Here is a 12,616-nt window from a genome sequence, read left to right as displayed (position 1 = left end):
GAGTGTCTTGGATCTCTAATATTAGAAATGTCTGTTTTGGGTAGATTGTTTCCTTTTCCCACCTTTAACCTCTCCTAATGGAGGCCACGGGGGGTATAAACTTGCTCTTTGCAAGCGATGATGGGGGAATTGTGAAATGGAGGCCCAGCCAGACTCCTTCCCTCAGCCCCCCGAAACATTAATAAGCCACGAGGAAGTTCTAGGGGCTCATGCTAAATGCGTCTGACACGTGATCTTAAAGGCTATGAAGAAAGGCCTTGTTTCTGTTAGCAGGTTCTTGTGTGATAAGTGTTGTATCTGCTCACGACCTGGCCTTCTGGCTCGTGTCCCAGAATAAAGTTAGCGGGGAGGGACTGTTGTCCTGGGGGGGGGGTCCTCCTCCCAGTCACATTTCAGCAGGGGTTGTAATCCCTTGAGGCAATGACCCCAACATTTGCTATGTAAACTTCTCACTGGATTAAAATAGAACTAGAACTCATGTGACTGCATCATGAGCCCTCATCACAGCATTAGGTTTTTTTGTTTTCTTTTCCACCCTCTTAGATCAGGGCCATGTGTACTTATTTGGTTCTGCTCTGCCATAGAGGCCATAATTTAACAAGTATATATTGAACAGTTTGCATTACTAATTGTAAGCTATACATTGTTAGTTTAGTATGTCAGGTCTTCCTGTTTACAAAAATTAGTCGGATTCTCTCAGTCTGTTATCAAGTACTAAGCCTACCTACATTTGCTTGCCATCTTCTGGCTAGTTTCACACAAATACTAATGCAAGTAAAACTAGCATAGAGTTGCTGCTAACATATTGTGGTGAAGCGGAGTTCTAATGTAATCTGGTTTTTAAAAGAAATCTTTGCTGACATCTAGTGGTGGTAAAAAATGGCACATTTATCTTGTGTAACCTTGATTTATGAATTTTCTGCAGGATGAACAGGTTGAGTGGGGAAAGCAGGAGCTGTCTGTCAGCGAGATTGAGCAGAAGGTGAAGGAGTATAACGCTCAGATCAACAGTAACCTCTTCATGGCACTGGTGAGGACTTGTACACAGTTGTCGATGTTCTGTAACGCTCCGCTGAACAGACTTCCAATGTTTATACTTTGGGTGCAATAAGACCGTCGTCTTTACAGAACAAAGATGGCTCCTACACTGGCTTCATCAAGGTCCACTTCAAACTGATACGACCCGTGTCCGTTCCCCCGCCCCGAAAGATGGCTGCATCACAGGATGGGGGTCGTCGGGGCACGTGTGTGAAGCGGCGCACCTCATTCTACCTTCCCAAGGACACGGCCAAGCACTTGCATATTAGCTCACGCACCCGTGCCCGAGAGGTGATCGAAGCACTGCTGAACAAGTTTACCGTGGTGGACAACCCCCGCAAGTTTGCCTTATTTGAACGCAGTGAGCGTCATGACCAGGGTGAGACCCAGTCACAGCTGTGCCCTTCTGTAGCCAGTCCATCATGCACACGCAAGAATACCTGTGTGTATTATTATTATTACTAATAATAATAATAATAATAATAATAATAATAATAATAATAATAATAATAATATTATTCCCTTGATTCAACTTGAAGATCCCACTGATCAATTCTAAGAGAAAAGATAGCGTCTAAAGATAACGTACCTTTATAATTGTTGTGCACAGTATAATATTTTAAACTACCTATCCAACTTGTGTTGGTATGGAAAGTTGAGGTTACTGATGTCTGTCGACCCACCCCCTCACAGTGTACTTGCGGAAGCTGGCAGATGACGAGCGCCCCCTTCAGCTGCGGCTGTGTGCGGGACCCAGTGAAAAGGTCCTCAGCTTGGTGCTGAAGGAAAATGAGACAGGGGAGGTCAACGTGAGTAGTCTGCTTTTTATTTATCAAATCCACTCCCAAGTAGAGACCAGAAACTAAGATTTTAATGTTTAGAACGACTGAGCAGAATAATAATTGCCAAATTTTCTTTGTTTTAATCACTGATTGACAGGAACTGTTCTCAAGTTATGAGCTGGATTTCTCAGTCTAAACATTAATTCATGTATTTCTGATATAATCTTGAAAATGTAAACATTTAGAATATACCAAATTAATTACCATTCTCTTGCTTTGTTTGCAGTGGGATGCCTTCTCCATGCCGGAGTTGCACAATTTCTTGCGTATCTTAAAGCGTGAGGAGGAAGAGCATGTCAAGCAGATCGTGCAGCGCTATGCCCATGCACGAGACAAGATGCTAGAGGCGCTGACCAGCAGCACTCCAGGCTGAGATCGGGGTTCTGTGGCATGTAGTTCTGACCAGTAGCCTTATAGGGCTACTTGTCGCCCAGTGAAATCAAAGATCTGCCTGAAAGTGTTTGAGGACAAGATGCAAAGCTATCGTGCTGGTGGTCCTCTGAGAGCGAGCGAGAGTGAGAAAGTGCAGCGCAAACCTTGAAGTGCCTTCGACCTGGAGAGAGTGAGTTATGCTTGTGTGGAAAAACGAGCGAGAGAGAGCGCGCAAGAATTCACAGAACAGCCATGTCCAGTTGTGCAAGCCTTGCTAGACTTACTCACAAATGTATTCACACTTCCAGCTGTACACATGGTGCTGAAGGCACCTGTGTCTGCACAGAGGGGACACAAGTGTTGTAAGTTATGAAGGGTTGTTGCTGCTGTTGATATGTCGGCTGTTCTTGTCATCCCCCTATTCTTCCACTTCCCCTATGAGTCATTGAGTGGAAATTAAACTTGTTTTGAATGGTGAGGAAAGTCTGATTGAATCCTGCTGATGGTGATTGACAGAATGATTGTGAACTTTTAAACCAGTGTGCCCAGCCAGCATTTCAATGATTATTCAAAAATTTATCAACGTCATGGATCAAGGTTCAGTCACTGTTAAATTTTGTTTTGAAAATTGCCTCAGCGTTGATATTGTGATAATAAAATGCTAATAAAATAATGTTGATCATAATTTAAAAGGCAGAATGTTTTTGCATGTTGATTCAACGTACAGGTCTTATTAAAATTTGTGTTCCTTTGTAAAACCATTAGCATTAAACATATCAACGTTGAAGATTGATCGCATTCTGGCTGGGTGGCCTGGAACAACTGGGGTAATCGGAAATTAGGTTTTTATATACACCCTGGACATTACCAGACTGATAACTAGTGCTCTTTACTGCCATGTGGGGGAAGAAGGCTGTTTTGCCCTTTTTAAAATGAAAGGGTGGAACAGTTAAGCATGGTAGATTTAATACTTTATGTACTTCATGTTATGTGTATTTTTGTTGTCTTTAGTCAACTAAGAGCATTTGTGTTTTTCTGCCCTCAATAAATATGACAGTACCTTTTCTGTTTACCATCTTGTATTCAGCCATGTATTTGCAGCTGTTCCTTGAAGGTTCTTCTAAAAACAGTGTCAAATTTGACAATGCAAAATAAATGATTCCCTCACAGAAGACTTTGGAACTTTCATTTGTAATCAGAAGGTGACACACTATTGTTAAAGATGCTTAGTACTAGTCTGTATAAACAGGCATGTCCTCACACATCCTAACAGCTCAACTTGTGTTCGCTCAGTGTAGACCATGTAGCAGGTGTATCACTGCAAGTAAGATTTCAATTTGTTACTGGAACACAATTCTGAATAGTACATCTGTTCTTTTCTCCATCTCCAACTGATATTTTTATTATGTACACAAAAAGATTGCCAATTATGAAATTGCATGATGGAGAACAAAACTTGCTGTCATTTATTCTAAAGATTTCCCTAGAATATGTAATGGAAGCTTTGATAAACTAAGTTTTAATTTATAACAGCTGTCCTTGAGCTGAAAATGTAATAACGTAAAGTAGATGACACAGGGCAACTTTTTGAGTGATATTGCCAGGCAATTGCCAATCCAATGAGACAAAGGGCAACTAATTTGGATTTAGATAATTGTGAAAAGTTGCCCACTGCCAATCAAAGTTTTTCAACTAGAAACGTTACCCGATATCTATGGGAAGGTGACTGAGCAACACTGGTCGGCAACATTGCTCAAGAGGTTGCCCTTTGTATAATCACCCTTACACATTGTCTATATTCTGAATGATGTCCCTTTGCTCAAGAAGGTATGCTTCAGAGGCCATAATGACTACAGATCAGCGGCACTGACGTCTCATTTAATGAAGACAATTAAGAAGCTGCTCCTCCAGCTAATCAGACCTATCAAGAATGACATCCTAGACCCACTACTCTCTGCAATCCAGGCACACATAGGTATGGAAGATGTTACTCTGCACCTGCTTCAAAGTGTCTTCTTATATCCGTTAAAGTTGTGGAAATCACTCCAAATGGGAATCACGGTTGCTTCACACCTTCTCAGTTGGAGATACAACTCTCACCTCCACTCAGTGTGCAGGGAATTTGCACGTTTTCCTTGTGTTGTGCAGTTCTCTCCACAGTACATATATACGTGATTAGGTTAACTGGCATTTGTTGATGTGCGCTCATTTATCATTTGGTTGGTGGTTATTATGCTGGAAGTTACTTATTTTTATGCCTCTTAACAACAAAAATGTCCCTCCGGGAACAATAAAGTTTTATTTTAAGTAAGGAAACGAACACAGATAAATGTCCTACCTCAGCTTGCTTACAAAAACAGGTTAATTTATATAGATTACTATGAGGGAAACAGACAGATTATAGATATAAAAAATGAACCAAAACGCAAATATATTCACGAGATATATTTTGGAGTGTATATATATGATATTATGGTCATGTGATCGGACGATGACAACGACCGCAGGAAGTGACGTTTTCCTACGGAAAACTAGCCGTTTGGTAGCACAAACTACCTGGATGGAAGGTTTCTGCGTTTCGTTTGGAGGATATTTACCATTAATCACTAATTACTTAAGACTTGTTTTAAAATCGAAGGAGTGACGTATTTAATGAACACCAGAAAGTGACATGGGTATGTGTCATGGCAGCAGTTGCATCATTTGCAGTTAACCACAGGATTGTAGTCTGTAATGCTGAGCAGCGTTACGTTGTTTGGCATGCTTTGGGGCATGGGCCTGACTCAGCCAGCCCAAAGAGCAAAAATTCTCAGAGTTCCTGTTGTTTCGGTATTATGGAAAAAAATAATGCTCTTGAGCAGTGTCCAAAAATGATCGCTATGACAGGTGCAATCGAACAGCTGAGTTGTATAGGTAGATGGCTAGTCAAAGCTTCCATATTTGCATACACAAATATAATCTGCAGATGTGACGTGTTATCCGAATAGCAGACGGTAGGTGTACCTGGATGCAGGTTTGGTGGCCGGAATTCTCATGGAGTTGTCTAAAGCTAGTGCCCCGAATTAATGTTTAACACCGAGCTGTATGGTGGCAAGTGGTGACATGATAAATTATGTGAACATTTCAAAGGAAACCTTTGAAATAATCGTTTAATTTTTGGCATAATTTCTATTGCGGAGATCCCTCCGCAGAACGCAGAATTAGTAATTTAGCCGTATACCTACCCGATGTAAACACAACATCGCATTTAAAGATGCTGCATTATCTAAGCCATGCAGCACATGGCCAGCATGCACGCCTGTCATTGTAGTTGCATATGGGCTATTTATGGCTGTGGCCTGTCATGTAAAGTCTTCCACATTTGCAGGTTTTCATCATATTTTTGTTTGTTTCTTTCTACAGGTTCGTGCTTTTATTTAAGTACTTTTTGTCTGGAATAACTCGGGAGTAATTGTTTTGGAGCCTTCCGGAAAATAAGCTATGTTCCGGTGCTGAGGATGGGAGGTAACAGTTCCAAGTCAAAGGGCCTGTGGCCTTTTGCCGGTTCGGGTTCGGGTTCTGATCCAGCCGGCGAAGGGAGTGATCAGTCTCTGGCAAGGCTGCGTGGGTTGCGGAGTGCCACGCCCTTCGTATTTACGCGGAGGAGGTAAATATAGTCTTGAGAATGATATGCTTTTAAAATTTAATGCTTTCCAGTACTGTAGTTTGACAAAAAAAAAATCCTTGTACATCAATTTCTCGACAATGTTATACATTTTCCACCAGATTTATTACAATATTACTGTAATCTTGCTATTAATGGTATAATTTGACTCCTTTGAAGAGTGGTAGTTGAGTAATGGCCAACATCATACAAAAAATACTAAATAAATATAAATGTTTGACAGAGAGCCAGCTGGAAAATTAAAAGATTATATGATATCCTATGAAATGCCAGGTGATTTGAGTAGTAAAGGAAATTTATTAATGATGTAATAGCAAGCATTTATCGTGTTGTAGTATTGTGGGCTTGTGTACCTGCTAACTTTGATGTGTCTAGCTCGTTGTACTACGATGAAGATGGTGACCTGGCCCATGAATTCTATGAGGAGACAGTAGTGACTAAGAATGGTCGGAAAAGGGCCAAACTGAAGAGGATTCAGAAGAATCTGATACCTCAGGTGGGATGGAAGATATTTTTTGCAGTTATTTTTAAAAATGTGTTTTAGGATAGTATGATTTTTGCATGAAAAAAAAGTTTTGTAGACATATAGGCAAGGCTTTTGTGTGTCATTGGCTTTGTATTTTTATTTTTTTGTTTTTTATATTCATGTGCCTTATGTTTGTCAGGGAATTGTGAAGCTTGATCACCCCCGGATTCACGTGGATTACCCAGTTATCCTCTGTGAAGTGTGATGGACAGCTGCCACAACAGGCCGCGGCCAGCACTCTAATAATTTCGTCCAAGTCTTCTCCACGAAGCCCTACCGACCTCCAATGTCCCATACTGGATTTTCATTCTCACGAGTGGTGTTTCTTTGGAATGTGTTAACAGCGCCCACTTGTGGACAGCTGGGCCCATGGCGGGTTGAGTGGCTGCTGCTGCCACCAAGCTTTGTGAGAAATGTTTGACTACATCCCTTGTGGAGGTGCATTGCCAGCTGATTGGCTGAAGTTATTTTTCCATCTCTTTGATAGGGGGGTGATAAGTTAGCAGTCCAACACGTACATAGACACTCATGGTATGGGTATTCGTAATTCCCATTTTGTTCTTTGCATCGATAAAGGTGATGAAAGCCTCACTGCAGTACTTCTCAGTTTATTATTAGACCCGTGTATTTGAAATGTCAAAATTAATGATGTTACAAAGGCAAACGTAGTACATATTGCTTGGAGGTAACAAAACTTGAATATATTATCCATTCAGTGTGTTAATTTGAAACTTCCCTAGTTTTTTAACAATGAATCCTTGGAGTTTTGAGATTTGGGAAGGTGTCTTGTAACACTTCCTGAAAACGGAGGTGTGTTATTTACCAATGTTATTTATCTAGGTGGTTTGGGGGCGTAAGCGGTACATAGCTGCAAGCTATGGCATGGAAGATTTTTTTAATCTCAATTATAGATGTATAACTATGGAGTTATGAAATTATATTGTCATATAATTTATGGTCTTTTGCTCATTCTGCACTACAGCCCAGTAGAAAACAATTGTAGTTATCTAGATACAAGTCATTGAGACTGGCTACCTTAAATTGAATACTGTTAGTTCATTAGTTAGCATGAAGGACAGGCGAATGACAAAGTATCATGTTTAAAATCAACACGGGAAAATTTGTGTTTTGTTTGCACTGTTTCCACCAGTAGATAACCTGAATAGACTGAATTATGCAAACCCCTCATATCTCCCTTCTGTATGTTTTATTCTGGAAGTCGCTTTACATATCGCTCATCATTCAGATTTCTGCTTGCAGATCGGTCAGATGGCAGATTAAATAAGCTGTTGTTTTATTTCCTTGATAGACATATTTGCCTATTTATATGACATAACATATCACTGATGCAGTTCAGCTGAAATGTCTTCATTTCAGGTGCAGGACCCTTATGGGACTTAGCTTGTTACCTTGTGGTGAGTCCCTGAACTAAATTGTTTAGTTCCTTAAGCACTTTGTTTATCACGATACATTATCCAGAATTATGAATCACAGTCTATGTTAATGCATCTTACAGAGAGGGTTATTTTTAAGTTTATATATGTACGTGTTCTATAATTTATTTCGCATTCTTACAGATTTTTACAACTGGGTATTTAGAGGCACACTTACCCAAGTGGGGTTTCAACCAGTCATTTGTTTGTTTACTAGTTTCCTAATTTTGCTGCTGCCCAATGTACAGGGACATTCATTCTGCATTAATAAACTGCTTTGCAGGTATTTTTCATACCATGTGGCCTCATACCTGCTGTTTGACTCTCCAATTCTGCCCAAGTTGTGCTGTCAGTAACATTTTGGTAATGTCACCTTCATTGCTATACTGGGTGTATACTGGTGCACATTGTTCTGGTGGATGACAGTAGTTAGGCTATTCCCCTGATAGCAGCAGTGTGAGTTTGTTTCAACAGGCTCTCAAACTTGCAGAATCCTGGTCAGTTTCTACAGATTGTTGCATTATTAAGAAGAATGGAACTTCCAGTATGCAGTCTTTTCTCAGTTTTGTGATATTGACACTAAACTGGTTAAATCCTACTGAATGTTCCTGTGCATAATGTTTTAAATCTATTGCTGTTACCAACAACGTCATAAATTAAACCTTGCTGTGAAACTGCAAATAACCAACGTTCTAGCTATTTCTGGTAATGGGATATTGGTACATTTATATGAGTGGATGTGCTTTGGGAAGGAGCTTTACTGTGAATGAGGATGAATTAAAACGGCTGTCGTTTCCGCTGTTTGTGTGTCTTGCAGGGACGGACAGGGCTCCCTAACCTTCTGCAGCCTGCTGGTCTCTCTGACTCCCTCATATGTCATATCAGTTAGGTCTCTGTCCTCACACCCATGCTTCATCCCCACAGTTTTGGGAGGACGCACCACATAGGACAGAGCTAGCTGCAAAAAGAGGTTGATTTGAATGGGTCTGCAGTTTCCTTCTACCTTGGAAGGGCAAGTTTTTAAGAGAAACCAAGGATCACTTTTTGAGTTACACTCTGTGATAAATGTTTAGTAAAAAAGCTCAGTGCTGCTTCTCATGCTGGGATAGTTGCACAGTCTGTGGATGAGACACTATTTTAGGGCAGGCAGCGTAGCAGCCTGCTAACTATTTAAAGAAATATTGCATAAGTGCACCAAATGGTTTAAAGGACAGATTCTGTATTTGAAGTTATATCTATACTAATCTGTGAATGTGCTTAATTCAGATCATTAGCCTACAGGCACAGCAGTGCCTCTTTGCATGATTTCCATAGCTCCTGGATTATTTTAATGCCTTTTAGCTATACATTCATCACAAAGCAGAGTACATCAGGCAAAATGCGGGTTGATGTTAAAGCCAAACTGTTAAATACTTCAGGTTTTGATGTTTTATTCTTTTTGGACCAGTTAAATTGTTTTTCAAAGTAATGCTTTCAAAATTGTAATTGTTTAATAGCATTAAAATGTTGACACTGGCTCAGAAGGAAGCCTGTGATATAGGGAAATCGCTTAACTGTTTGGCTGCTTTGTCAGTAATGTGACCGTTTGAGACGGTATCCAAGACGTCCGTATTAGTTGTCGGTATGTCTGTGTAGAGGTCCTTTTGTGTTGGGAGACATTGAGACAATGTGAGAGATTTTTTCTCTCAGAGAGGGTGTTTTTTCACTCCTAATTAAACATCCTTTTAGATGGTGTAAAGTTTATTCCCGCCTTGTACATTTGTTTTTGTTCCTTTGTTGCCAGTCAGAAGTTGTGGTTCATTCAGATGGTATTGGCAGCCTTAATGTTTATTAAGATCACAGGTTCCTACTGCTGTTTTCCATGCTGGAGTTGGTGTGATTTCCTGTAAGGTGCCCTGGTCAGTATAGTGGAAGATGTGAGGCTCATTGGTCTACATTCTGTTGTCAGCATTTTCTCTTTGTTGTGGCTAAAGTTTGAAAACAGATCTTAGTAGCATGGTATTGGATTTATATGTATGCAAGTGTTATTAAACGCTAATTAAATTCCTGAATTATGCAATACTAATGGGATTTTTTGCTGAGTAAAAAGGGATTAAGTGAGTTTTGTGTGCTGGTTTATAGGACTTGCCAAAAATCACTGATCTTTAAAACTTTTCTTCTACAAATACCCGCATTCAGTTGTTACAATTGAAGTCTTGCTGTTGTTTGTTCAGCTGCATTTCTGTGCATTTTTTTTGCTGGTTTCCCTTGTTCTGATGCAGATGGTTTAACACATTTTGTCCTGGTGATTTTGGTATCTGCAATTTCTTTTCAGATCCAAAGTTTAAGAACAAGACTTGACAAATTATATTCAGCAAAGCAAGGGACACTAAATACAGCCTGTGTAAAATGCTGTAAAATCATGTCATGATAAATGTTAGCAGATGGCCTTGGGTAATTATACTGTGACTTCATTTACCAGTTTCCTTCTTTTCATAGAGGGGCCCACTGCTCACAGTATGTGAGAGCAGTTAGCACACTTATTTATGACCTGCTTGGCATGAAGATGAAGACTTCTGCATCCACTGTGATATTAGTGCTTATGTTAGCTTGGGTGGTTTTTTCACTGAAGTGAGCATTGGAAGGGTTGCTCGTGAGAATGGTTCATTGTGGAAGGAAGAAACTGCACAGTTTGCTACGTTGTAGTCAGCATCTTCCCTTTTTGGTTACTATGAGAGTAAGCAAACTATCATTAACATTTGCATAACTATAAATGATGAGTATTGTGGTGTTTGCAATAGAGTGCGAATCTGCAGCCTTTCTCATTGAAAAGTTGCTTAGACCAAGCTGACCTACCCTCTCTGCTGATGCTCCTTATCCAAGAATGTTGGAGACCTATTTTGCCTGATAATGCTGGAGAAATATTATGCAAGAACTTGACTGAACTGGAAAAACAACACAGCAATCCCTCGATTTACACTAATTTGTTTGTTTTTTTTTGCTTTGATACCGAAATTTCAATATCATCAACGTAACATTTTTCAGCCAAAGAATATACTAAAAATGGTACAAGCAGTGATTTTTTTTTCAATGTGATGGTTCCAGGCAAACTTTGTGTGTAAAAAAAGAAAAAAAAAAACAATGTATTACCCATCAGTTTCCTTGGCACAACAGTTTCCAGCCAAAGAATATCAAATGGAATAAATTTGTTGGTGAAACACGTTGCACGTAGATCCATATACAGTATAGGATGAACATGTTATTTTTCAGTCTTTGTTCTACATTTGCATTGTTTAATATGTTTTATTGTGCTTTTATGTTCAGCCATAATTTCTAATTGATGTTATAAGCTTTTTATTGTGATATTTGGGGATAATTGGGTGCTTTGGGGTTGGAAAACAATTTTTCCAATTAAAAATAATGGAAATTGGTTTATATTTACTTTTATTGCAATTTTACATATGTTGTTGAACAAATTAATGTAAATCGAGGTAACACGGAAGGATCCACTTAGTGTCTTCATCAAGAGGAGTTTGTTGCAATGTTCCCAGGAGGACGAAAACATACTTCATTTTTGAATTTATGGTGTAAAGGGTGTTCTTGTGAATTTCACCTCTTTCAGGTCTCTGACATAATTAACTCTAAACTACAGCATATTTGTCATTTGGATTAGAATAAATTCATGCCCCAGATGTGGATGGGAATTTAGACATGCAGTTTAGACCGTATCAAGCAAGCAAATTCTTGTCATCCTGTTGTATGGATACACACCTCATGTATGCATACATCCAAGTAAAAGTTTGTATATACACTATGTGTAGTACTGCCACTTTTGCACAGGTAGGGATGATATCAAGACATTTAAGTAGGCATTTTTTTAAGTGATAAATATTTTTTTAATTTTGTTTGTTGTCTTATTATTTTTAAATAAATTCAAATTAAATGTTTCCATATAGCCATGGTTTTATTTGTGAAATATGTTGTACGTATGAGAATGACATTGTGAGGGAGACATTGGCAGTGAGGGAGGGGGAGGCCCAGCCCTGATAACTTGGGGAAATGCTGGAATTTCCTTTGATCCTTGTGAAGGGTTTTAAGAGCATAATGTCTGGGCAGCTTTCTGCCAAAAACCCACCTTCATCCCCTGGGCCTATTTACTGCCTCTTTCAGTCTTACGACGTCCCTCCATTGTAATTTTACAGCCCTAGGAGAATAGTGTCCCACCTGATATACTTCCAAAGGCATACACTCCACTTGAACTGTTTTCCTGCCCCCCCCCCCACAAATGGGTGTCCCCTACTCCTGATGCTCCGGACATCCGCAAAGACATGGAAAGTGTGACCCAGGGACGATTTTGCTGACGTCCACAGGACGTTTGACCCTCCTGGCCCAGTGTCTTCATGCGAAATAGAGGTCCATTGTCATCATGTGTGTCACTTTGTTAGCAGGGGGTAGAAAGTTCTAAGCTGTGAAGGGTGTAGGTTTTACCATTACTACAGCCTTGGTTTACCCCAGGCATGGAGAAATTATAATTTTGTGAAAACTATATTGGTAAAGAACATATTTTGTCATATTTTACATTGAATATTGTGAGACAGTCTGTGCTTTCACTGGAGGCTGGAGTTTATGTGGTTCAGTTAAAAATGCAGCTTGTCACTGGAGACTTAGCACGCCGTATCTCTCTTACAAAGTTCCTTTGGCTATCTACGTCTTTATTATTATTATTATTATTATTATTATTATTATTATTATTATTATTTTA

The 12,616-nt window shown here is 39.6% G+C and overlaps 2 protein-coding genes across 6 annotated transcripts in view; both read left to right on the top strand.

The window, feature by feature from the left end:
- LOC111848769 (ras association domain-containing protein 1) overlaps nucleotides 1-3,424 on the top strand; it is a 28,776-nt gene extending 25,352 nt beyond the window's left edge. For all 4 annotated transcript variants that reach the window (XM_023821012.2, XM_023821011.2, XM_072713116.1 and 1 more), the window contains 4 exons: nucleotides 926-1,030; nucleotides 1,129-1,417; nucleotides 1,732-1,847; nucleotides 2,107-3,424. In XM_023821012.2, the coding sequence (XP_023676780.1) occupies nucleotides 926-1,030; nucleotides 1,129-1,417; nucleotides 1,732-1,847; nucleotides 2,107-2,253 (657 nt within the window). In that variant the 3' untranslated portion in view covers nucleotides 2,254-3,424. The remainder of the gene's footprint in view (nucleotides 1-925; nucleotides 1,031-1,128; nucleotides 1,418-1,731; nucleotides 1,848-2,106) is intronic.
- A 1,338-nt stretch (nucleotides 3,425-4,762) lies between these two features.
- LOC111848763 (tumor suppressor 2, mitochondrial calcium regulator) lies at nucleotides 4,763-11,807 on the top strand. 2 transcript variants are annotated; one of them, XM_023820998.2, is made up of 4 exons: nucleotides 4,763-4,927; nucleotides 5,655-5,898; nucleotides 6,292-6,412; nucleotides 6,582-11,807. In XM_023820998.2, the coding sequence occupies exons 2-4, from the start codon at nucleotides 5,750-5,752 to the stop codon at nucleotides 6,645-6,647; spliced, it is 336 nt and encodes a 111-aa protein (XP_023676766.1). In that variant the 5' UTR covers nucleotides 4,763-4,927; nucleotides 5,655-5,749; the 3' UTR covers nucleotides 6,648-11,807. The 2 variants fall into 2 exon arrangements, with proteins under 2 accessions (XP_023676766.1, XP_023676767.1); XM_023820999.2 differs by lacking the exon at nucleotides 4,763-4,927 and adding an exon at nucleotides 4,946-5,245.
- The last annotated feature ends 809 nt before the right edge of the window (nucleotides 11,808-12,616 follow it).

Source organism: Paramormyrops kingsleyae, chromosome 6, assembly GCF_048594095.1.
Source record: "Paramormyrops kingsleyae isolate MSU_618 chromosome 6, PKINGS_0.4, whole genome shotgun sequence".
In the NCBI taxonomy this organism is placed as follows: Eukaryota; Metazoa; Chordata; class Actinopteri; order Osteoglossiformes; family Mormyridae; genus Paramormyrops; species Paramormyrops kingsleyae.
This window is presented reverse-complemented; position numbering and strand designations above follow the sequence as displayed.

Coding starts and splice junctions, on each gene's coding strand:
- LOC111848763 (XM_023820998.2), top strand. CDS start 5,750: ATGGGAGGTAACAGTTCCAAGTCAAAGGGCCTGTGGCCTTTTGCCGGT. Junction 5,899..6,291: donor TTCGTATTTACGCGGAGGAG/GTAAATATAGTC, acceptor TGATGTGTCTAG/CTCGTTGTACTACGATGAAG. Junction 6,413..6,581: donor AGAAGAATCTGATACCTCAG/GTGGGATGGAAG, acceptor TATGTTTGTCAG/GGAATTGTGAAGCTTGATCA.